This window comes from Sander vitreus, chromosome 2 (assembly GCF_031162955.1).
Source record: "Sander vitreus isolate 19-12246 chromosome 2, sanVit1, whole genome shotgun sequence".
NCBI lineage: Eukaryota > Metazoa > Chordata > Actinopteri > Perciformes > Percidae > Sander > Sander vitreus.
Window position 1 is genome coordinate 8,012,495 of NC_135856.1, and position 26,266 is coordinate 8,038,760.

Consider the following 26,266-nt stretch of genomic DNA (forward strand, 5'->3'; position numbering starts at 1 on the left):
AGTAGATGTCCAGTTTCTCAAGAGCAGATAAGTGGTGGGAGTTCATTTTTCTGCTCATTGGTAAAACAACAATGAGCAGTTACTGCCTAGCTGTGATCACATCATCCTAACAAGTAAAGATGAGCACAGAACACATCTTCAGCTAATAAACCACAGCTTGTGGCTGGAGACAAAAAAAGTCAAATATTAGCTTATTAACATTTGCTGGGAAGCTCATTTCCACTGTTCATTTAGGTATCTCAAATCTACGGTGGCCCTGAAGTGCAAATCACAACAGCAATTAGAAAAACGCAACAACAAATCATAAAACAACTGCAAATAGAAAAAAACACGACTATTTGCTATCGTGTTTTCCTATTTGCCGTTGTGTTTTATGATTTGTTGTTGCATTTCTTATTGCTGTTGTGATTTGCACTTCAGGGCCACCGTACAAATCCTCTGCATTTGTTAGAATCAGGTGTCCAGTCCATCTCCAAGGAAACTGCTCCTATCTAGAGGGAAAAAACAGTTTTTTATCCACATGACAAAATGTCTCAGCAATGTCACTGAACTGTACAGCTGTTTGACCGGCATTGAGGAAAATGATTACTATTAATAAAAAAAAAAAAAAAAAAGTCAAGTCCATGAAACAAGATCTTTGGGTTGTACTTTGGCAAAAATAGTATCCCTCACTTGTCTCATCTTAAAAAGGACCCATTTATTGGTGGTAATTTAGCTGTTCTTCAGATGCATGTTGGAAATTATTTCTCTTTTTTAAGATACTTTGTTGGGCATTTTAGGCCTTTATTTTATAGGACAGCTGAAAACATGAAGGGGAGAGAGAGGGGGAATGACCTGCAGCAAAGGGCATCAGGTCGGAGTCGAACCCGCGGCCGCTGTGTCGAGGAGTGAGCCTCTATATGGGCATGCGCTCTACCAGGCAAGCCACCCAGGCGCCCTGGAAATACTAGTTTGATTAAACAAATATTAATTTAAGATCCCATTGACTAGCTTTTTCCTGAGCTTTCAAACTAATCTCATGGTCCATCAGCAGACAGTTTGCCATTGAGAGCTAGTAAGTGAACCTTGAGTGAAGGTTGTTTTGTCACGCTGAGGTTGTGGAGTTTGAAGACGAGGGATTTTACCGGCAGGGAGGGTCTAACAAAAATAAACTATTAGTTGAATTATAGGAAATGAAGGTTTGGGTTTGATCCGTAGCAGAGAATAAAAGTAAGGATGTGTTGCTTTGATTTTTATCGATTCAAGTTTATTTATTTTTTTTAAAATCGGTCTCAAAACTAAATCCTTGAGTTCCCTGGAGTACCATTTTAAACATTCTGCCAATCTCAGAGTAAATAACTGTAAGGTCACCCAAAGTGACAAAACAAATAAGTAAATACAACTTACCGTGTGTAAGTCTGCATTGAGAGTCATCATTGCATTATAACGTCTTCATCATCAGAGATTATCTGCACATGGTCAGCATCCCTGAGCCTGGTGAAATCCCCAACTGGCAGCAGCTGGGGCAAAGCAACATTACACACCCCACCCAGTGGGAAACCGACTGGGCTGGAGTGAGGAGGCGGAGGAGCAACAGGAGGACTTCTGGTGTCCACCCCAAAGCTGCAGCGCTGAACTGAAAGTTTGTATTTGGCCACAGCTGCTGCCAAGAGCTCCTGGGGAACTGAGAGATGTTGCTCCCGAGCCAGCGCTTGTTCGGCGAGAAGATCCAGAAGTGAATGAGTCGGAGCAGATGTGGCACTGACCCAAGGTTTGTCTGGCGCTGTGGGTGTAGAGGAACCAGCATCCACTGCCACTCTTCCTGTTTCACCCTCCAACTTTCTCAAGGCAGCCACTTCCTGCTTATCAAGCGGAAGAGAATTGGAGATATTTGAGCTCTCGATAAAGACATCATCTGCGTCTTGGGAGAGTCCAGCCAGTGGTGAAGACCCCTGAAGAACGCTGCAGCCATCTGACGTAGTGGGAGGACCACTGACAGATTGCCATTTCTTCTCAGGCTGGGCCCTCTTTACTCTGAAAACACACGTGAGATATCAAGTGAATTTGAAAATACAAAAAAATAAATAATATCATCCAATAACATTTGCAGGAGCTTTTAACTGCCTCTAGAAATCCGTGCTAATAAAAAAAGACAATTGTAGGTGGGGCTCAACTCTTCATTGTACTCACGGTAATGACGCAAAGAGGCTCAACATTTTCCTGCTCTCCCTTATCAGCAACCTGAAACAAAATGTTTAGAAGGGGCATGTTTACATAGACAAATAAGTCCTTTTTTTAAAAAGTATGAAAAATCTGGCTTTACAGCTGAAGGTGTGAGTATGAAGTACCAGTGTCACACACCTAGATTGCATCCACCCTTTTGGCCAAAGTGGTTTGACTTCATTTTCTAACAAGGTCTTCAGATACTCCTCCATCTCCTGACTACCTTTCCTTTCCTTTTTATATCTCTCCATTTTCACCCTCAACACTTGGCACAAGCTCTCCCTGTATGAGAGAGAAAAAAAAAAAAAAAAAAAGATTATGTTAACAAAAAGTAAAAAAATTATGTTCATTACAGCCGGTTACTCAACTAACATTTTAAATAATCTAGTGATATTTATCGAATCTGACCTCATCTCTTCAGTCCATTTGAACAACTTCTTAGGACCTCCTCGTCTCCCACCTTTCTCCTCCACATTGTCCTCTGGACCAACATTCACCTTCTGTTTGCCTTCTTTCCCCTCCTCTGTAGTCCTGACATGGACATAGGCAGAGTGCAAGGTGTGAACTAGATAAGAATCTCCAATGAGTCCAAACTATTCCAAAAGAAGGATAGACTATGTACTGCAGCAATTATTAGACATTTGCTGCACAGACATGTGTGCGCACAATAAAACAAATAAGGCTTTGAAATGCTTCCAATAACCTCAAGCGGGTGTCACGGTTTTGATGTAAGAGAGATCAATAGCTAGATTTTAGTTTAATAGATAGGAAATACAATGTAATGCATTTAAAGCCCAAATGCCACCTTTTGTGGATCCTCTGTTAGTCCAGTTAAATAGTTTTGACATTATCAGTGCAGTTATTCCATGAGGTGTTTCTGTTTCTATGCATTTAATGTCATGTCAATCAGTATGAAAGAATACACTTCTGGCATTTTAGGTAATTTAGGTAAAAATGACCACTAGAAATCTAACAGTACAAGTTAAAACAAGTACAGTGGTGCTCATAAGTTTATGAACCCATGCTAAAGTTGACTAAAAAGAGGAATAAAAAAAAAAAAAAAATCTTTTGCAAATTGATCTTAATGCCTTAATTAAATAAAATAGGAAAAATCCAATCTTTACGGACACCAATTTTGTTTGTGAATGAATAATGTATCATAAATAAATAAATGTTCTTCCTTAAAATACAGGGGGCATAAGTAAGTACACCCCTATGTTAAATTCCCATAGAGGCAGGCAGATTTGTATTTTTAAAGGCCAGTTATTTCATGCATCCTGATAAAGTTCCCTTGGCCTTTGGAATTAAAATAGCCCCACATCATCACAAACCCTTCACCATACCTAGAGATTGGCATGGGGTACTTTCCATAAAATCATCTCTCAATGCAAATCAAACCAGCTATTAGGCTAACTGAAATAAAACCATGCCAATCTCTCCCAAAGGCCAAGGGAACTTTATCAGGATGCATAGTATCCTGGATCCATAATATACAGTCAGGTCCATAAATATTGGGACATTGACACAATTCTAATCTTTTTGGCTCTATACACCACCACAATGGAGTTGAAATGAAACGAACAAGATGTGCTTTAACTGCAGACTTTCAGCTTTAATTTGAGGGTATTTACATCCAAATCAGGTGAACGGTGTAGGAATTACAACAGTTTGTATATGTGCCTCCCACTTTTTAAGGGACCAAAAGTAATGGGACAGATTAACAAATCAAACTTTCACTTTTTAATACTTCTATTAGTATATTTTATACTTCTAATCCTTTGCATTCAATTACAGCCTGAAATCTGGAACGCATAGACATCACCAGATGCTGGGTTTCATCCCTGGTGATGCTCTGCCAGGCCTCTACTGCAACTGTCTTCAGTTCCTGCTTGTTCTTGGGGCATTTTCCCTTCAGTTTTGTCTTCAGCAAGTGAAATGCATGCTCAATCGGATTCAGGTCAGGTGATTGACTTGGCCATTGCATAACATTCCACTTCTTTCCCTTAAAAAACTCTTTGGTTGCTTTCGCAGTATGCTTCGGGTCATTGTCCATCTGCAAAGTGAAGCGCCGTCCAATGAGTTCTGAAGCATTTGGCTGAATATGAGCAGATATTGCCCGAAACACTTCAGAATTCATCCTGCTGCTTTTGTCAGCAGTCACATCATCAATAAATACAAGAGAACCAGTTCCATTGGCAGCCATACATGCCCACGCCATGACACTGCCACCACCATACTTCACTGATGAGGTGGTATGCTTTGGATCATGAGCAGTTCCTTTCCTTCTCCATACTCTTCTCTTCCCATCACTCTGGTACAAGTTGATCTTTGTCTCATCTGTCCATAGGATGTTGTTCCAGAAATGTGAAGGCTTTTTTTAGATGTTTGGCAAACTCTAATCTGGCCTTCCTGTTTTTGAGGCTCACCAATGGTTCACATCTTGTAGTGAACCCTCTGTATTCACTCTGGTGAAGTCTTCTCTGATTGTTGACTTTGACACACATACACCTACCTCCTGGAGAGTGTTCTTGATCTGGCCAACTGTTGTGAAGGGTGTTTTCTTCACCAGGAAAGTATTCTTCGGTCATCCACCACAGTCGTTTTCCGTGGTCTTCCGGGTCTTTTGGTGTTGCTGAGCTCACCGGTGCGTTCTCTCTTTTTAAGAATGTTCCAAACAGTTGATTTGGCCACACCTAATGTTTTTGCTATCTCTCTGATGGGTTTGTTTAGATTTTTCAGCCTAATGATGGCTTGCTTCACTGATAGTGACAGCTCTTTGGATCTCATATTGAGAGTTGACAGCAACAGATTCCAAATGCAAATAGCACACTTGAAATGAACTCTGGACCTTTTATCTGCTCCTTGTAAATGGGATAATGAGGGAATAACACACACCTGGCCATGGAACAGCTGAGCAGCCAATTGTCCCATTACTTTTGGTCCCTTAGAAAGTGGGAGGCACATATACAAACTGTTGTAATTCCTACACCGTTCACCTGATTTGGATGTAAATACCCTGAAATTAAAGCTGAAAGTCTACAGTTAAAGCACATCTTGTTCGTTTCATTTCAACTCCATTGTGGTGGTGTATAGAGCCAAAAAGATTAGAATTGTGTCAATGTCCCAATATTTATGGACCTGACTGTAATTAGCCTTTAAAAATACAAATCTGCCTTCCTCTATGGGAATATAACAGGGGTGTACTTACTTATGCCCCCTGTATTTTAAGGAAGAACATCTATTTACGATACATTATTCATTCACAAAGAAAATTGGTGTCCTTAAAGGTTGGATTTTTCCTCATTTTTTTAATTAAGGCATTAAGATCAATTTCCAAAAGATCATTTTTGTATTCCCCTTTTTAAATCAACTTTAGCATGGGCTCATAAACTTATGAGCACCACTGTAAATGAAGTGCTCTTTTTCCATATCGATTGTACAAGATATATGCAGATCAACTTACTTCTTGAGTTGCTCATATACTTGGCAGTCTTCATTGAAACGTGCAATCTGCTCGGGCATAGCTCTGCCGATGGCCTCCTTAAGTTTCTGCATGGGAACCTCCACATCACGGGGTTCCTCCTTTTCAGTGTCAAATTCAAGAATCAAATCACATGCAAATATAAAAACAAAAACAACCCACACAAGATAATAAACTCAAAAACACTCACCGTGATGTGTGCAAGTAACAGTTTCTTCACGCGTTTGAGGAGTGTGTCTCTGCTGCAGGGTAGGAACGACGACAGGTGTGTGTATACCTTGGAGCGCAATTGGCCACCCTGTTCCCGACACTGCAACTCAATACTGGATCAAGACACAGTCAAGAGAGCTGAACTACACACTTAAAATCTATGTACAATATCACGATGGACAACTTAAGCCAGGAATACACACAGGTTTCTGTGTAGTGCAAGTAAAGGTTGTAATCACAGGATTGGTAGTTTGAGCCACCTAACTGTTTGTCAAAGTGACTGTAAGAAAAGGCATTGCACACCAAAGCTACTCCTAGGAGAAGGACAGCACCTTGCATTGCAGTTTCACAACCATCAGTGTATCATGTACAATATCTGAGAGATAATGAATTTGAAGCTTTTCCCCCCCTTCTCTAATGTTAAAAAGGCACTAGACATGCAGTCCATTTATCACAATTCATTTTCATGATTGTGGAGAATCTGCATTACCCTGCAAAAGAATATGGCAGGCTAGGATGGAGAGTGAGCACACATCTTCAAGTTAGGATTTTAAATTTATTGTCTATCAACTGAACCTCAGACCATGACTGAGCAGTTTGATATCCATTCCTTGGATGTGGACAAATGTGACCTTAAAGCAACACCAAAGCACTTTTCCTCTTCGGCCCCCCTACAGGTTGGAAGCGGAATTGTCCATTACCGCTGTCGTATGTCTCATTCGAACTACAGATCTGCTACCCGATCTGGCAAACCGTAATTGCATAGTGCGGTAATAGCCGATAGATGGCCGCAAAGCGAATGCAGAAGTGCCGTTCACCCCTTACGAGTTGATGAACCACTGAAACGATTTTGGAAACATTATTTTAAAGATACAAAAGAATCTTTGGTATTGCTTTAAGGTTCCCGGTTGAATTTTTGATCACTAGAAGCGTTATGGATTAATGTTTATATGAGTGGGTCCCTGTTTTGTTCATATTTCATGCACGGGGATTCACACAATGTGTTTTAATGAGAAACACTCAATTTATTTATTTAAATGACCCAAATCTGACGTGCTTTCTTAGTGTGCAATCTTCAACACTCAGTTGTTGCCTGGTCATTTTGCAGTTTGTAAGGGTTTTAAAAAGGCTTCCAGTGTGTAGCGTAAAATGCAACGAAACTTCGTTTTGTCTGTGTTGTCAGATAACTCACTCAAGCAGGATTGAGTTGATTTCTGGGGTGAAGAACTTGAGTTTTGACTCTCCCTCTGAGGTCTTGGCAACCTGAAAAATTAGCGCACGTCATTGGTGCGTCCATCCTGCACTTGTCCACTTACAATTATTGCTATTCACGAAAAGTGTTTCACACATGCACACTGAGGCATCTCTACAAATAACAAAAATCTAATCTTACCACCGTGAGTTTTCGAATGCTGTCGTCCAGTTGTGGGGGAAGTCCCTCTGGCAGCGGGACACACTGATGAGGGGAGGTAGAACTGGTTTGTGACAGGCGCTGCATTTGCTCTGAATGAGGCTCCGGCTGCAAGTTAGTCTTTGTATTTAGCAGTTGGACTTGTGGAGCAGCATCAGACGGGGTCAATTCATCCGTTTTGGGTCTGAAAAGCTGCGTCTCCATTCCAGGTTGAGAAACCATCTTTGGGGAAAAAGTCTCTTCACTGACATCTAATAAAGAGTCTAAATCAATATCAAAATCCACCGTGTTGGCTGCTTGGATGAGAGCGTGGTCATTGGTTGAACCAATTAAACTGACGAGAGGGTCCGTCAATCCCGAACCTCCGCCCCCGCCTGCATCTGCCGGGCACAGAGGGATCGTGACCTCCCCCATGATTGCGGCTGGCATCTGATTTTTTTTCTCAATCTTCTGTCGTTCCTTCTCCTTCTCTCTTTGAAACTTTTTCAACATGCTGGTGACGCTTAATGTGCCAACAGAATTTCTCTTCTTTTTCTTCTTCTTCATCTCGCCACCCGGCCCAATTTCAGACAAAGGGCTACAAGATAAAACATGTTATGCTTACAACAGAATTATTTTGAGAATCTTATTAAATCAAATGTTCTACCATCAGAGTCAAACTGGCTCTAAGGAAGAGGTAATATTGCTTCGATCAGCCTCACCTTGACTTAGAATCCACATTGCGTATCATCTCTCCACCTTCTCTGCAGCGCTTCTTTGGCTTATCCTGTCTGCCATTGACTTTACGTTTCTAAAAAAAAAAAAAAATCATGTTTGAAGGTGTGCAAAGAACAGTTTTAAGCCTTCAAATCACATGGAAATCTGTTCCGACACTAACAAAACATCCATTACAATACGTTTCTTCGACTTACTTTTGCGGGCTCAAGTGTTTTCTCTTCGGTTGTGAGGTCATCGGTCTCAGAAGCCTGGCGGAAATGCAGCACGCCCGAATTTACATAGAATCCACCAAATTTGGTGGTGATGGAGGCCGGCACAAATTCATCATACTACAGAGACCAACCAGAAGCAAAACTATAATTAGATACAAATGTTGTCAATTAGAAAAGTATTAAAACAAGCCAAAGAAGAGGTTGAGATTGATGGGCATCTAAATGTCAAAATTAGGAACACATTTGAAGGGAAACAGAAACAGAGTGACTGCAAACATTTCTTATTTTTGGAATAACATGCGTTTTGATTTTGAGACTTGTTGACCAGAGTGAACTGCCTTCGCAAAGTGTTACTTCTCGAGCAGAGAAGATATCTGGTCAGTCGTGAGTGAAGTAAACTGCTGAAAAGCCAACATTTCCTAATAACTTTAGTTAAGACCAAGGCCTAGATATAGTAATAATAAAATATAAAAAGAATTGTGCAACACAAGAGGGCTTCAGAGATGCTGATATAAGAATTATGTGAAAATGTAAATGTATGATTTAACACTGACTTACAGCCTCAGAGTTGTCAATGAAAGAATCCTCTTCATCATAACCGTATCCGATATCAATCAAATCCTGAATACGGTCCTTCTTCTTCTTAGGTTTGCCACCCTGCAACGAGATGAGGCAAAACATTGTTGTGTCATTTGTATAATTGATATATAATGATTGACGAATGATTTTGTAATTTTGATGAATAGATGAGTTTACTCAAAGAGATTTAAAAAAAAAAAAAAAAAAAAACTGGTCCAATTCAAACTAATTTTACAATTTAGGGGTGACACTTATTCATTTAACTAAAAGGGTGTAATGTGTAAGTAATGTTACATTTACCAATAATTCAGGTTTGCAAAAACTACTCACATATTTTCCCTCCAACTTCCTTGAAAGAGCAGCGACCTCATCGTCCGCTCTCTTTTCCTCCTCTTCAAATCTGCTCAGTGGGACTTCATCTTTTGTGTGGTTGATCTAAAAATGTAAAGTCTCATGTCAATCATACATTTTACACAAAAGCTAAATAAAAAAAAAAAGGTGTGAGTCCTAGCCACACATTTAGCTCAGTTTTGCATGCACTGATTGTGCAGCAAAACAGCATGGCCAGGTTGTCAAGTCTGTAACAAGACTAACAAAGATAACCATACACACATCACTGATTTCTCACTGATATCATTCTGATTTGTGTATTTTAGGAGGAAAAGCCCTCTGGTGGAAACCCAACACAAACTCTTTACAAAAAAAAAAAAAGCCCAAATAATCTTGAGTGAGTTAAAAGAAAGCTAACGATTTGGTTATTTATTTTTAATATAAAAAGTGTTAATCACAAAAAAGGATTCTCCATGTTTTAATACATCAAAATGAACTAACTGGTGACATTAAACAATATTCACACAAACTTTAATTTGGATATATCTTGAAGTAGGCTAGTGCAATAAACATAAGATCAAAGTCTTAAAAATTCAAATAATGACAAACACCAATCAATGTCTTTAAATGTCCTATTCAAAGTATTTCCAAAATGATTAATCATATTGATGTGACATAAGGAGAAAATCAAATCTTAGTATTTTACAGCTATAACCATCTAGTTTTTAAAACTATACAGATAGTATTTTCTGTTAATTGATAGCCTACAAGTCCAGTCATGACCCTAACAGGTTAAAAGTTAAGACTTTGATTTTGCAGGATATTGACTTGAAGTCTTAGTTCCCACCATCAGTGAACTCATTTTTTTTTCAGGAGAAATTAAGATAAAAGTCCCACCTTATTGTCAACGAGCTGACTGTAGCTGAACTCCGGAAAGCTCCCCTCATCAGGCTCAAATAATGTGAGCACCAGTCGGACTGTGTCTGTGTCAGCGGGCCGGTCTGGACCGTTTTCTTTCCCCTGCAGAACACCTGACGGAAACTTTTGGACCGAGGCCAGCGGCTTGTCAGAGGATGAAGGCACTACATCACAGGACAACCTGGTAAACTGAACTCGCCGAGATTCAGCCATCACAACTCACAACGCAAGCAGACTCTGCCGGTGTGTGTTTGAACAAGGCATGGAAGGCTTAATTAGGTAGAAACAGATGCAGGTGTGCCCAAGTCTGCTCAGGTGTGTCTGCGCTGAGCTGCTGCCAATCTCCTTCGAAACATGGTTGACTATTCTTTGAAAAATGTTTGTTTATTCTTTTGCCATTATGGTTGTTATTTAGCCTTCATTAATGAAACCTAAATAGCCTAATGAAATTAAAAATGACTAAAAGGAAAAAAACGTTTTGACATTTTGGGAAATAAGTTAGCTAGCTAGCTAGCTAGCTAGCTTGTGTTGAAAAGAAGACGTTAGCAGCCGGTTAGCTTAGCTCAAACACTGGAAACGGGAAAGTAGCTGCTCTGTCAAACAAAATCCGCCTACCTGCACCTATAAAACAACTTAATAATTTAGGCTACATCTCGTTTTTTTAATCCGTAGAAAAATGGCAATTCGCCATATTAAGGAGGTTGTTATTGGGTTATTATTATGCAGTGGACTTTTTCTTGGCACTGGTTGCCTGGCAACTGCTCAGCACCAAAAATTGTCCAGCACATAGGCTAGTGACTGTACAAAAAGGCTAGCTAACCCACCAAAAATGTTGAAATGTAATTTAAATTAGTAGCCTATCTTTTAAATAAGGACATTAAAACGTATTTTACAAATTACATAGGAACATGTCATTTAGAGTAAAGAAGCACTGCCCTTTAGGTATTGGGGTCAATGAAGGAGAACCAGCAGATGTTTAACATCAGCACAAAGCTACAGCTGTCGTGAATTGAAAATCTCTTTTGCTTCTGCATGGTTTATAATCAACACTTTTTTTAATTATGGCAATATTTAAATTATTTAAAATATTTGATCTTGTTTAATATCTTGTGTTTAGAATTGTATACTTTTGTTTTTTCTGTAAAGCACTGTCAACTTTTTTGAAAGGTGGTAGGCTATAAAGACAGTTATTATTATTAATATTAAAGTTATTATGTTGTACACAGGGAGATGAAGACACAAGCCATGCAGTGGAGGTTCTTCACCACACGGGGGCGTTGGAGGTCCATGGGGATGAGCGCACCATACTGTGAGTGAAAACACTGAGATATTTTAGGGTCAGTTTGATTTACTATGAAGTCCTCATCATCAAACATATAGATACTTGGTAGATCCATATCCTGTTTGAGAAAGAAATACAGATATTGTTCAGGAAACAAACAAGAAAACAGGAAATGTCATATCACTCATAATCAGCAGCTTTAGGCTATCATAGATTTTCTGGACATTGTTAGCCAGTTAATCTTATAAAATCACTACAGGACAAATATTAGGCCCCCTTTTTTGTGTTGTAATGGGTTTAAAAAAAACAACATTTTGCCATACTTTTGCAAGATGCTAAAACAACAAAGCCTAGGCTATATGTATTTCATTAGACATAAAATGGACACTTAATAAGCTTAAAATAATGAATACACAGCCTTCATCATGTAACGTGTAGCCTGAGGTGATGGCCTAACAGCAGTGTGTTTGTTTAAAGCAGAGTCTGTATTAAAACTAGATTGAAAAAAAAAGGGTCAAACAGACCAAATCTAAGTCGTGTGTAAATCCCAAGTCTGTTTCATGCAGCATGCACTCGGCCTGCAGTGAATTGACTTTGACAATTACAATAACGGGATAATTGCAATCTGTCACCATACATTCTGTGTTAGCCTATCACAAAATAACCAATCCGAGCCATTCACTCCACACACACACATGTCCCCGATCTGCATAACACACACAGGACCCCGCTTTGTAATTATAAATGAATTTCACGGTGCGAGGCTTTTAATGCAAATAATATGGATGTTTTGTTTTTTTCCTCTCTGACCAACAGACGTGTGTGTGTGTGTGTGTGTGTGTGTGTGTGTGGATCAGTTTGCGGCCAAGCTTTGTTTGACTAGCCTAGCCTCCCCTCTCAAACGAGTTAATGGGATGGAAGTTATTTGTCACCCTGAGCTGACGATGCGAGGTTGAACAGAAGCGCTGCATACAAAAAAAAGGCGTCAATAAATGTGCTGGAGACAAAGAACTAAAATACACCAGAGCAGGACCAAGACAGACAGATGGAGACGGCAGGGGTAGCCTGTGTGTGTGTGTGTGTGTGTGTGTGTGTGTGTTGTGGTCTGGTTGATGACAGGGACCCCATCAGTGCAGGATCAGAGTGGGGAAATTGGAGGACAATGTGGAGAGGGGGTTCGGGGGATAATTTAAACCGATTGGGGAGGCGGTGTCCCAGAGGTGTATAATTCACTCGTTCATTAACTAGACCAAACAAGAGCCAATATTAATTAACTCGTTCCTCGTGCCGAGGCGCCCCGAGAAGCGTGTGCTTTGTTGTCAATTGGCCACAACAGTTCTTGGAAGTGAAGGCTTTAAAAAAAAACAGCTGGCGGGGCAGAGGGTGAAGGAGTGTGTGTTAAGAGCCACATTAAGACAATTACAAAGTCAGCCTATTACCACCTTAAAAATATATCAAGGGTTAAAGGACTTATGTCTCAGCAGGATTTGGAAAATCTTGTCCATGCTTTTATCTTCAGTAGACTTGACTACTGTAACGGTGTCTTCACAGGTCTCCCTAAAAAATCAATCAGACAGCTGCAGCTGATTCAGAACGCTGCTGCTTGAGTCCTCACTAAGACCAAGAGAGTGGATCACATCACTCCAGTTCTGAAGTCTCTACACTGGCTTCCAGTGCCTCAAAGAATTGATTTCAAAATACTTTTGCTGGTTTATAAATCACTAAACGGTTTAGGGCCAAAATACATTTCTGATCTGCTGCTACACTATGAACTGCCCAGACCTCTCAGGTCGTCTGGGACAGGCCTGCTTGTTGTCCCCAGAGTCAGAACTAAACGGGGGGAAGCAGCGTTTAGTTTTTATGCTCCACATATCTGGAACAAACTCCCAGAAAACTGCAGGTCTGCTGCAACTCTCAGTTCTTTTAAATCAAGGCTGAAGACCCATCTTTTTGATGTTGCCTTTCTTTAAATAACTGTTCATTTCTTATACTGAAGCTGCATTGTTGACACTGTATAACAATCTATATAAGCATATAAAGAGAAATTCCTAAAACAAATAATAGAATTGCATTTATGATTATTCTGGTGACATTCTTTTGCAGAAATGGACATATCTCTGATTATTTCTCTGATGCAGGCATGACAATAGTTGACAGAAGAGACAGACGTTGGGCTGGTCAAAAAGTTAGTCAAAGTAACTAACTAATTTAGGCAGACAGCCTAAGAAGAAAAAAATAGTCTATCAACACTCTGAGCGAGTTCTTGACTATTTAGAGACAGACTGCAGAAGAAATAAAATAGTTTAAGAACACGTTCTAGACTATTAAGAGATTTTTGTCTGCAGCGCTGTATCGGGTTTTACAAGGTTTGCCGAAGAAAAGAACTAAGCTTTGCGGTGACGACCACATCAAAAAAGATAAGAGTATACTTAAGAAAAGCTTCTGTAAATATGGGGAATGAAACCTCAAAGCCATGCGAAGCATCTGGACCATGGATGTATTAAGAAAAATATTAGGCTTTTGTATAGGCTTGATACACAACAAAATAAGTTAAAAGAAATATCTGTAATGATTAATTTTGGTATTTTACTTTTGTACTTTTACTAAAGTTACATTTTGAATGCAGGACATTTTCTTGTAACAGAGTATTTGATACTGTGCTACTACCTTTACTTCAGCAAAGGATCCGAGGACTTCTTACAGTACTACTGTATTACTGAGTTACTTTCCATTAATGATAACATTGGTGGAAAGTATGTAGTTGAGTACTTTTCTTCAGTACAATTCTAAACGTACTTGTACTGAAGGCTGGATTACCAGCCAGACAATGGGAACAACTACAGGGCCCCAGACGCCAAGGGGCCCCCAAAAGCCCTAGGTTAATCAGTTAATCAGTTAATCAGTGGCAGTTGTTTTTCAGTTACCTTATTAGACTTACTCCAACAACAACAAAACGAAGAAGCAGTTTGAAGCTTTTGTATCAACATATTGTTTTTGTTTGTTTCACACACACAAATACAAATCACATTAAATAAATATAAAGTGCATGTGCGGGTGTCGTAGAAACCTGTAATTGCTTATAAAAAAATTAAAAATAAAACATACAAAAGGTTATATGTAAACATACTAAATCAAAACCCTATCAACACCCAGAGCTGGGTGTGCTGATATGTGTTAAGTTTAGGCCTGTGACATCACCAGCCTAACTGAAACACCTTTACCTGCTCCTGGTGATGGTTTTAAAGTAACACTGAAAGTAGAGTTATGTTAACGTTTTACATATCAGTGGATCTCCAGATAATATTAACTGTCACTTTTTTTTAATAAACATATCAGCTGACAAGATTCATGTGGGTCCTACTTTATTGCCTGACCTTTAGGCCCTGTGTGGATCAAAATCTAGTCTCCAGAACTTCATTATTTCAGATGATATTTTTCTTACAGTTGTACATTTTCCTAAATCAAATTAGTGCAATCTGTTTAGTTTAAGTCCAATTGCCCCACAGCAGACCTTGGGCCATGTAATGTTCCAAGATACACTGTACACATCGCCCAGATAGTGAGGACTGGGGGGTTAATGCAGGCCGAGCAGCTTTGTTTTTGCCCACCAGCAGGTTAATCTGCTGGGCTTTACTTCAGTATTTCCACTTGGTTGAAATACTAAAGGGAAGCAATGTAGCCTAGTTTTTAACCTTCTACATTTATTTGACAGAATTAGTACATTAATATTTGCTTACCCATTCATAATAATAATGATAATAATAATAATAATAATAATAATAATAATAATAATATATTTTGATAATACTTGGAAAGGCCCAATCTGAGTACTTTTACTTGTAGCAGATCATTTACTTTGTGGTATTTCTTTTGCAATAATGGATTAGTAGCCTTCTTTTGCTGATACTACTACTACTACTATTACCACCACCACTACTACCACTACTACTACTAATATTAATAATATTACTGATAGAAAATATAAAAAGCCATTCATTCTCACCCATTTTTAGAGCAATAAAAAATAGACAGAAACACCGTGAGGGACTCCTTCCCCTCTCCTCCACCGGGCGGCGCTCCTCCACTGATCCTCGCTCTGCTGTCAGGCGCCGCTAACTTTGATTAAGGTTTAAATTGGCTGAATTTAATGAAGGTTGCCTAATTAGGCAGGATAACAGCTTTAATTGATAAGTAATTATCTGCCACAAATTGTTATTAATTCTCCGGCTCTGTCTCATCGTGTACTGACTCTCCTCTACCCCCCCTCTCCTGCAACATTTTGGATTTATGTAAACAAGCACTAGTAAACAATTAGGCATATGTTAGGATGGGATGTTCCAGAGGGGTATCATCAGGCTGTGTTTGGTGGACTGGCAGTTTATCTGAAATTATTTCACTCACTGGCTGACATCTTTGAGCATTAATTGCTTAAACTGTTCTGTCATTCTGGCTGCGTGCCATCGACTGCACGCTGTCATGACAAGAACAAAAAGGGCTGCAAGAAAAAATTGCTGATTTTACGTGGTTGTGGTTGTTTGATTAATAAATGTAAACTGCACTTTAATTTAAAGAGTAAAAGAGAAAGTGCAGTAATGCCAGGATCATTTTATAATCTTGCAACCACAATAGTGATGAACAAGTTATAGTTTAAGTGATTATCCACAATTAAGTGGCTGAGTTTCATTATGCAATTTTAGTCTGTGTCTTCACTTCTGATATATTGTATAATGACAATGTAGTATGTTTAACTGTATGTGAGTTAATATCACAGCTGTGTGAAAGCGTTTTCACATGTCCCTGAGTGTTCATCAGTTGATGAAGAGAAAAATGTAAAGTACTGACAACATTTCTAAGAATCAATTCCTAAATAAAGGCATTCATTCATACCCTTCTGACTTTGACTTTGAGCATCTAAATGGAATATTTAAGGATATAAGAAAAACAATCGTAAATTCAAAACCCTTCCCACTCCTGCTAGTTCTCTAGTTCCTGTAAAGTAATGCAGAGATACAGAAGGGCCCAAAGGTTACAATATGGACAAACCCATGACTATTTGTGAGTTGGACAGCTAAATGTGTCTGTTTGGCTCGAACAACCTCCATAAAACATCAAAAGTCCCATTGACTGACTAAAGTCCTTTTACACTTATTTAACCTACCAGATGAGTAAAGTGATTCTCATCAATCTACAGTAATGGGAATATTAACTTTTTCCCTTGAGCAGCCCAATGTACACACTGAAAACTCTCTGTATTTTATTGTTTCATTTGGACTGGAATTTTATACTTAGAAAACTTAGAAAACATTTAATTAGAGAGTGATTTAGTATTACATGTAAGCAATTGATGAGGATAAGCAAAAGACACTAGATTGTTCCAGGCATACACTAACCTCTTGGCATAGGCTAAACCCTGTAATCTGCTGATAAAATGATGGACAAACAGTGATGAAACTGCTGCCAACGCAGTGGGCAAGCTTTCTTAGCTTTGTAGACTTCTCATTTCATTATCCCTCGCTATGCGCAATGCTTTACATTTTAACTTTAACTTTAAATTATGTGTCAGAATACAGAGCAGAGTGGATGTATTTACACATCTCTTTCAGGAATAATTATGCATGAATCCACAGATTACCTCTGAATGAATGGGATGAAGTGCATCCTGCACATACCTGAACCTACTATTGTTTTCTCTTATGCATATGATCATTATACTGTACAGGGTGTTCTGGCTGAATATTCAGGGTCCTCGTGTAATCCAAGTGTCATATGGACACACTTAGGGTCCCTAATAGGCAATAGAAATAACAGTATTTGTTTTCGATTAAATAATAACATAGTTAGTAAACTGAAATGATGCTTATACTCTAAATTGAAATTACAAGGGTTAGGAGACATGAGGTTAGCTGAGAAAACAAAACAGGAACCAAAGAAAAGACCATTGTTTCAGCATGTCCTTTCATTTCAGTGCACACTCTCACTGAGCTATTCATTAAAGTGTTTCAAATAAGATTTGCGTGAACTTGCTTCCTAATTAAAACATCTTTCCTCGTTTACAGAGCGGCTTTAAGCTGAGCTCTTTGGGGGGTGTGTGTGTGTGTGTGTGTGTGTGTGTGTGTGGGGGGGCTTTTCACCCCTCCACCATTTTACTCCCAGCAGATGGTTTTGTTGGGCTCCAGTAGCCAGCCAGTGGCCGAATAGGCTGATCCATTCTTCCTCTGTGCCCATCAGATCTGAGCATTTGTTTTAACACCCACCTTCCCTTACGCGCGCACACACGCGCACTTTCCAGATGATGAAGAGATGAGAAGAAAGTATTGACTGGGCTGCTAAAATACTTCGGGCCAGTGCATGAAAAATTGGCGTCACCATTTCTCAAATTATATCATTACTATATTTTGAAAATGTTAATTTGCATAGCGGATTTCCCTGTGGGGTAGGGGGGGTTAATTAGGTCTATTTCCGTGCGGCTTGTGCCAAGACAGTCAAGGAAAAAAAGAGGGTGGGGATGGGCAGAAGAAAGGGAAAATCAGGGGGAGATCCGACTCGCTGATAACAATTAAAATTGCATTTTGGACTCTTTCAAGCGTAGAAAATTTTTGGCATATTAAGCGTGTTTTAGGAAAGGTGATAAGTTACTTTTAATTGAAATGGAAGTATGGCTCCAGAGGAAGTTTGGCTTACACACACACACACACACACACACACACATACAAAGACTTGTTATTTCAAAGACATCATGTTTAATCTATCAAACGAGGTGAATTAAAGAAAATAACTTTAAATCAATCACATTTTACATTTCTTCTCAATATTCTGTCAGAGGCACAATTACACTCATTAGATGGAGGAAAAGTTTATAATTGTGTGGAGAGAAGGAGCTAAAACACACTCGCCTGGAAATGGGTTCTTTCCTTTTTTTAAATTATCAAAGCTTCCATTACGTGTCAGGAAAAAGATTTGCGTGAAAAACATCAATACATTAAATCCCTTCCCTTTTAATAGGAATGGCATCCTCTCCTGGTTTTACGCTGCACAAAGCGCACTGCAGGATCAAAAACTGCCTCCCAACAATTAATTTAGATTAGACTCTTAATTATCAACCAATCGCCTAAATAATGACTGACCTCATTTCAGATAGTTAAAAATTAACTTGTATGCAGTAATTGAGTAATTAACTCTCCACTGCTTCACCTTAGTCTGCTAATTAAAAAATAAATATGACTTGATCTCTCCTCTCAAGAGGCATATTGAGGGTTTTGTGGCTCAAAAGAAATTTTTTTTAGATGGTCACATTTGATTTTTTTTCTCAAAAAAAAAAAAAGAGGTTTCCTGGGCACCAGGGAGTTTCTTCTGACTGTTTACATTTCCTTATAGCAATGTGAATGTAACTGAAGGACCTTTATGTGATTGTTGAGGGCATGCATTCCCACAGGACGGGTAACCTCAGATGAAGTATGGGATGTTACCTGGTTACCTTGGCTACCTTGTTCCTTTCAAATGTATCCTCGACGCATACAGACAGTTTTGCTAAATAACACTGAAATGAAGTCTGAAGTGAGCTTAATTATTATTATTATTAATTATATTGAATTATTTTGGGAGCTTATTTGCACATGTGGTCACAAGCTTTGATTCTAAAACTCACCCCTCCCTCAGTACCCAAAGTTGAGGTGCTTTTGAGCAAACATTTAAACCCAAAACTTCTGTGGAGCTGCTCAGTGGCCAACAGTGTGAGACTGTGGTTGTACTGCACAGACCCTAAGCAAACTGTGTGTCTGTGGACCATCCTGATGCAGTCCATTACTGGTAAATGACTGATAGCTTGCACTGTAGATAATCTATCTACAGCCTACAGCCATGCTAGCTGCTCTGTAAAGCAATGCTAACATGCTGATGTTAAGATACTGTAATTTGCACTAAACGCAGATAGTTCCCAGTCTCAACAGTGCACAGGTATGGTTGGCTATTATTAATTGGCAGAATGAAGGATTTAGCTTATACAGTAGTCTAGCTGTTTGCTGATGCAATGGCAGTTTGTTGATAAGCATCACTACTTAACCTAAACCCAGGTTACTTTCCTAGACTGTTTCAGCTGTAAAATTTACCCTTAAATGCAAAGGATATGCGCAGAGAGCCTTGTTTTAAAGTTTCATAAGACATCTGCAAATTTCAGTGAGGTTAGAGGTTAAAATCAGTCACTTCAGAAGGGGGTGTTTAAGTACCAGTTTTCATTTCAGTACTCACCTCAGCTTCACGGTGGATGAAGTCAAGGAAAGACAACAAAATAAGAATTCATTTAATTCTAAAAATGATCGGCAAAGTGGAGGGACAATTAGACTGTGGGAGTTTAAAAATCAATATATGTCTGTCAACGGATGTACATTGCTGGGATAAAGCCTGACATCCGCCACGTCTCTCATGTGCAGGATGTCCCTCCCCTCTTACTATCTCCCTCCGCTATTGGGGCTTAGCACCACCCAGGACGGCTGTGATTGGTTTAAAGAAATACAAACAAGCCACAGTGTTTTTTTCCCCTATCCCAGAATAGATAAGCCAGTTTACAATTTCTTAAGTCATTTCATGTGTTATCACTACACATATTTTTTTGCGTGTCATTTTACGCCATTTAGTCTCTACTGACTTGTGTCGTCACATACAGAGTCCAAAGAGACAAATTTGGAATTTCACCACGAGACTGCTGTTCATGTCTAGTGTGAAACCAAAAGTCAATGTTAACTTATTTACGTGAACTACTTAACTTACGTACGTAACTTAATTTACATAACAAACTTATTTGAACCTAAACCATGATATTTTCCTAACTCTAACCAAGTAGTTTGGTTTGAATTCACAACGTTAACCACGTGTTGGCGACTTGAGAATGAGAACAGAGAGTTTAATGACACGCAAAAAGCTTAAAATGCGTACACATGACACACGTAATGTCCTTAAAAGTGGCGTGCTATTTCTACGCCTTCCCACGAGATCACGTTGCCCTGGATGGAGCTGGTGGTCAAATAAGAAAAAAAGTGAAGCTCACAACTTTAATCCTGTCCCTTTCTTAACCCCACTTGTCAAAATGTCACAAGAACAAAGTGCAGCTTTTCAAATATTCAGCATGTCTACTGTCACTGTGATCTGCAGCAAGTTCAGAGCGTCCAAATGCAGATTTTTAACAGGAGCGCCCCTGTCAGGTTGTTTTAATCATGGCTGCATTGTATATTTTATCCCAGGAGGACCACTGGATATACAGTACAGGGGTTTGTTGCATTACTCTGTGCTGAAGCATTGTGCACATATAGCTAGGACAGACATTAGAACAGTCATTTTTGCGTGGGTTAGGTTGTGTTGTCTGCACAGAGAGATGAGAGAGGGGAGGAAGGCTGGAGGCGAGGCAAGCCGAACCCTGGCTTGTGTGTGAGTCGCCCATCTTATTATCAAATTAATTAAAGCTAGCATCTGACAATGTCACTCGTGCCCAGCAAAAAAAAAAAATGGAGGAGGAAGGAAGAAAAGCGAATTTAAATGCTGCGGTCTCTTAGGACCTCATGTCAAGGGCTGCTTTTCATCGAGCACTGCATGTGTTTGGCTCGCACAGCCACTGGGAAAGTGGAGGGGGGGGGGGCTTAAAAAAAAAAAAAGAGCTTTAATAAGCAAATGACAAGAAGCCGTTGGATTTTGATGTTCAAGAATGGCAGCAGGAGAATAAATACACATCAGAAAGAGCAGCAAAGAAATAAAAAGGGAATGGAGAGAGCGAGAAGAGAGAGATAGAGACGGGGTGGCATCAAAAGCGCCTCTCAAGCCGTTCAAAGTTGCACTGAGATTGGGGAGAGGGGGTTTATAACAGCCCGACGACCCGCTCACATTAAAGAGTCCATTTAAAAACTAGACATTGAAATGCAGAAAGCCTGCTCGTGTGTGGACTCAGGGTCAAGTAACTGAGGGATTATATGGTTCTTCATAATAATATTAATTAAACAATTTACATGCTAATAAGGTAACAATTATCGGAGCTTCTGGTGAAAGATTCAGGTTATTACAACACGCCAGTCCCAGGGCTTCGGGTCACAGGCAGAACAGCAGAGAGAAATCTCAACTCAAATTAACATTCTGTCAGCTCCAGAAATTGGATAAATAAAGTCGAATTAATTCACAGTAATGGAAGAGGGAGGGGAGGCACTTATTCAACCAGCTCTGATTACCATTCAGTATTCACCAGCACGCGGGTGGCTTTCTGTCAAGAAATTTAACACAAAATGAAGCAGTCACCGCCCCGGGCAAGATTTGGCCCCTGTGACACCGTTTACAATTTATATGTATAATCTTTCTCTCTCCCTCCATCGCTTCCTCAAAGATGTCCACCTGGACACTCAGTTGCTCCTGGCCTGTGCCATAATTGTAAATTTCAAAACCTTTTTTTCAGATGCACACTTCAATTTGAGCACCATTTCCCCTGCATTAGACAAGACCCTTCACTCGATAGGATAACTTGAAATTTTAATTGCACTAATCTTCTTTCCTTTTTCTTTTTTTCCTCGGCCAGACCAGGCAGACACCGCATATTGCTTAGAATTTCTACATGTATTCAGTTTTGCTAAAATGTCTTGGTGTCTTGGTGATTGGAAAAGGCAGTGTCCATTGTTTAAAATAAAAGCTTAAACCAATTTTTACTTCACTTGTCATTTTATGGCATCATCAATTCTTCGGTTGGGTTTTTAGCCACGGCAACAGTGGTGCTCTAGGGATGGCAATTTCAGTCGGCACAAAATTCTATACAGACATTCATGGTCTCCAGAGGATGAATCCTAGAAAACTTTGGCTATCTCCTGATTTTCCTTTGGTGCCATCATGAGGTTGATTTTTGTGGTTTTGAGTGTAATGTCTCCCATAGGATGAACTATAACCTAGCACCAATAATCTAACCACATACCTGCAAAATGAATGACTTTTTTTTCAAACACACTAAACTAAGATGGCTTAAACTAAGCATTAACTACTAAACATCAGCATGTCAGCATGAAATGTTACTTAGATCAAAGCACTGTGCCCAATAGTGATGGCCAAATGAAGCTTTGTGAACCATTTAGTCTTTTTTCTGAGCCCACTAGATGGGCTAGATTGGGGTTTAAGTTTAAGTTTGTAAGTTTATTTGATTAGGACAATGCACATTAATCAACATTTCTATAAATGTTAGCCAGTTGGCTAATTTTCAACTGTAGTCCTAATTACCTAGCATGCTTGTCTTTATGGTGGGAAGAGCACGCAAACACGGGGAGAACATGCAAACTCCACACAGGAAGGCCCGGAATTGGTTTAAATAACTGGAATGTGTTTTCAACAAAGGGTTGAAAACACACTGAATTGCCATTCCTTTAACCTTTTTCTTTGAACAGAGAGCGCCATCTAGTGAGCTCAGAAAATAAAGAAAATGGTTCATGAAGCTTCATTTGACCATCACTAGTGCCCAAGTATAAGCTAACAGAGCTGCACTACGCTGGAATTCTTCTCCGAAGATACACGTAAACGCCTCCACAGACCTACACATAGAAGGGTGTGATCGGTAACTGGTTTCAGATGTGTGGACCTGCACGTCAAGTAAGTTGAGTGGTTGATTCCAGTCCTGTCGGGAGGTGGATTCAAAACGCAGACAAAAAAATCCATATCTGAGTGACTCCTGTGCAGTCTGGAGAAGTATAATGACTATGGCATGTGTTTGTTTGCTACTTAAGTGTTTTATTTTCTGTAAATTAATAAAAATAAATGTTCAGTGATTTCTTTAGAAACATGAGTGTACACTCTAATTTGAAGAGGAGCAGTAGTTTGTGTTACCCAATGTCCTGATATAAGTATAAAAAAGCATTACCACTGAAATTGTTGCTATAACCCTCTTAAACCTAGTTCTTCGGTGGTATATGTGGGTTGTACCATTCCAAGGGCCCACAGAGGCCAGTCCCCTTGCATCTATGTGGACTCAGAATCAAAATATTCAAATTATGACACTTTAAGTGTTCTTTAAATTGGCCCTGTTTGCTCTTCGGTGTGATTTTGTGCCCTTTCAGAGAGATTATTATGAAGATGACTTTTTATCAGTCTATTTTAGGAGTCCGAGCAGGAAAAGATGTCCAAAGAAAGAAGTCCAATTTCATGCTTGTTCTGCTCGGTGTTCTGACCGAGCTACGTACGGTGACTAGTGGTTGAAAGGTTTCTTAAACTGTACATGGTGGATGAATAATAATGGTTGACTTAATTCCACCAAGGCACACTATAACTCGATTGGCAGTGCTTGTGTTTTTCTGTTAGCCACTGAGACCCTGTGCCATTTCAGGCTTTGTGTCCATTGTGTGGTTGGTTTTATTCAAAGGAGATCATCATTCAAAGAAGAGGCCCAACACTTAGAGGAACACAAAGCTGAGTTCAAATGTCGTTAAAATCAAGTGCCACTAAAAAAGGTAGCAAACTGAGAAAAGGCTCGGCTAACCAACCCCACCAGGTACACGACAGAAAGTCTTTGTCTTTGTGGAATCTGTTTCTGCTGTAATACAGCCACTCAAATATATTTATTGTAAGACATCCATGTCTGACACAATATGGTATATAACATTAACAAGCCCATTCTCCTATTATTATTATTATTATTATTATTTATTTTTTTTACTTTTTTACTAATTTCAATCAAGTACAACAGGACAAAGAGCTCATGATTAAAACCGTTTGAAATGTAAATAAGAGGTTTTCTTGTCTGCAAACCGACCAATAGCCAAACTGTTGTGTGGCAAATAACACACGGTTGTTTTAGTTGCAAAGCTTTAACTGTAGCCCAAGTTGTTTTCGTGCAGTCATTGTGATTTAGTGCAGTGATATAAGGGTGTAGAATGAATACCAGGTGAGCATGCATGATAGTACGTGTCAATATGTACTTATCAATCATGAAGAATTATAGTAGGCTATATGTAAAACGGTCATCATCTGTGTGTTTTTGCTTTATATAGATAAAACAATGTGACCATATTCTCTGCAACAATTACTTTTTATTTTGACTAAATGAGTTGCTGTTTTAGCCTACTTGTTGATTTTTTATTTGTTAATTTCTCAGAAAACACTAAAACTACCTGATTCAACGTAACAATGTAAAAATTGCATCAAACTATTTAAAAAAGCGGTTGAAGGTCGAATTGCTTTTCTATCAAAACATGTATTCATCAACATGAATACATATATACATGTAACATACATATAGCCTACTTAAGATTTTAAGTTCATTTGCACTGCTCTCTACGTTCATTCATTAGGCGAGCAGGGAATTATTGCTTAAATGAACTGGTGTCCATTAGTTTTAATAACTGAGTAGTTCATTCTTGACCTTAGACACAGTACAACAGAACAATCTCACCTCAAGATTCATAGCTGTTATGGAGCTTTCCATCATATTAGGCTACATGATTTTCCTTAGCACATGGAGTTCATGATTTAAAGCTCCAAAAAAGCTATTGGACCTTATGGGGAGGTTGTTTTGTCAATTAGTAATACATTTGTTATAATAGATACCCTGTGTTACATTTAACGTTTGTCATTTTTCTATAGACCTTTTTCACGGCAGACATGTTGACATGTTATAGTAGGACAAGCACATGTGTATTTAAAACCATTAATGATGGCTGCATTCCACTTAGGAGAGGCCCTGGTGTTGTGCATGCTGACTCACTGAAATAGCTTACTGGGACACTTGATGGAATTGAGCCATGGTTAAGGTTGTCAATTTCAGCTGTGCTTTTCCTACTATAAGTCAAAATGTCTGCTGTGAAAAAGGTCAGTTGCGTGTTCATAAAAGTGCTGTATTATCAATATTAGACTAATTAACTGTAAACATAGCCCATATGCTACACAGTGAAGGCTGAATGTGCCTACACGTGCGGGTATTAGATTCTTGGAAATGTCACATCATGCAAGCTAACTCACTTTGTTCGTCATTTACAACTAAACATCGGTGTAAGCTGTTTAGGTGAGAAATCGAGATAATGATGCGGAGTTTGGCTTCGGTCGGACGGCACAGTGTGAGTGGAGGTGGAGGTGGAGGTGGAGGGGGTGCCTGGGAGATGGAGAGAGGCTTGTAGTTTAAAATGCGATGTGACAGCTCAGGAAAAAGGGGGGGATGATAAAGGCGCTGTTATTGGATCAATCTGGCCCTGAATGCCCCTGTAAAACACTTACACACACACACACACACACACACACGATGCCGGAGCGCGCGCTCACGCACGAGTGAGAAGAGACGAGGAGAAAGGAAAGATGCATTGCTTCTTAAAGTTAGAAAGATACGTGTTTTCTTAAATAAACATAGCATATTAGACTATATTAATTGGCCTATAAGTTATATTCTGAGAATGTAATGAAGTCGGCCTATCAATCACTTGGCAATTTCCACGCGCGAGCTTAGTCTCGTCCTCATTGTTTTGACAGGGCTGAATTAAAGGACCGTGCCAGGTATAACTAGCGATCGATCCGGGAAAGGGAAAAAACGCTCGCTCTGTCTCTCTTTCTCTTTTTTCCTCGTGCTCTGCCTTCCGTTACTCCATTAACCGCGTATCTGACGTCACAGGGCGATTAACGTTTCGTATTGGTCCCGCGAGCAGATGGAGGAGTCCTAATGAGCTGGCTCGCGAAGAGAAAGAGCAGGGTTGACATCTCGGCTGGACCGTAAACGTGAAATACCTCTTAGAGAGCTCGGTCTCCACAGCAGCTTCACACCGTACCGTGGCCGCGGGAGACGCTCTGCCTGGGTTCCCTTTCTCTCCCCCTCCGCCTTCACCTCCTCTTCCTCCTCGCAGCTTCTTCCTCCTTTCCCTGACTTTTTTTGACTGCATGTTCAGCCACACTGCCTCCCTCTGCATCTTCACTTCGGCCCCGCCGCAGCCCGGGCGAGC

General features: G+C 39.6%; 1 protein-coding gene across 1 annotated transcript; it reads right to left on the bottom strand.

The window, feature by feature from the left end:
* Positions 1 to 1,412: 1,412 nt before the first annotated feature.
* LOC144529225 (ubinuclein-1-like) lies at positions 1,413 to 10,273 on the bottom strand. Its single transcript, XM_078268233.1, has 13 exons — positions 10,040 to 10,273; positions 9,143 to 9,247; positions 8,792 to 8,890; positions 8,216 to 8,350; positions 8,006 to 8,094; positions 7,287 to 7,881; positions 7,086 to 7,156; positions 5,874 to 6,006; positions 5,666 to 5,784; positions 2,611 to 2,733; positions 2,341 to 2,484; positions 2,170 to 2,220; positions 1,413 to 2,013 (listed from the first exon to the last, which is right to left on the bottom strand). The coding sequence occupies exons 1-13, from the start codon at positions 10,271 to 10,273 to the stop codon at positions 1,413 to 1,415; spliced, it is 2,499 nt and encodes an 832-aa protein (XP_078124359.1).
* Positions 10,274 to 26,266: the final 15,993 nt, after the last annotated feature.

Coding starts and splice junctions, on each gene's coding strand:
- LOC144529225 (XM_078268233.1), bottom strand. CDS start 10,273: ATGGCTGAATCTCGGCGAGTTCAGTTTACCAGGTTGTCCTGTGATGTA. Junction 9,248..10,039: donor GTCAGCTCGTTGACAATAAG/GTGGGACTTTTA, acceptor TTACATTTTTAG/ATCAACCACACAAAAGATGA. Junction 2,734..5,665: donor GTATATGAGCAACTCAAGAA/GTAAGTTGATCT, acceptor TGTCCATGTCAG/GACTACAGAGGAGGGGAAAG.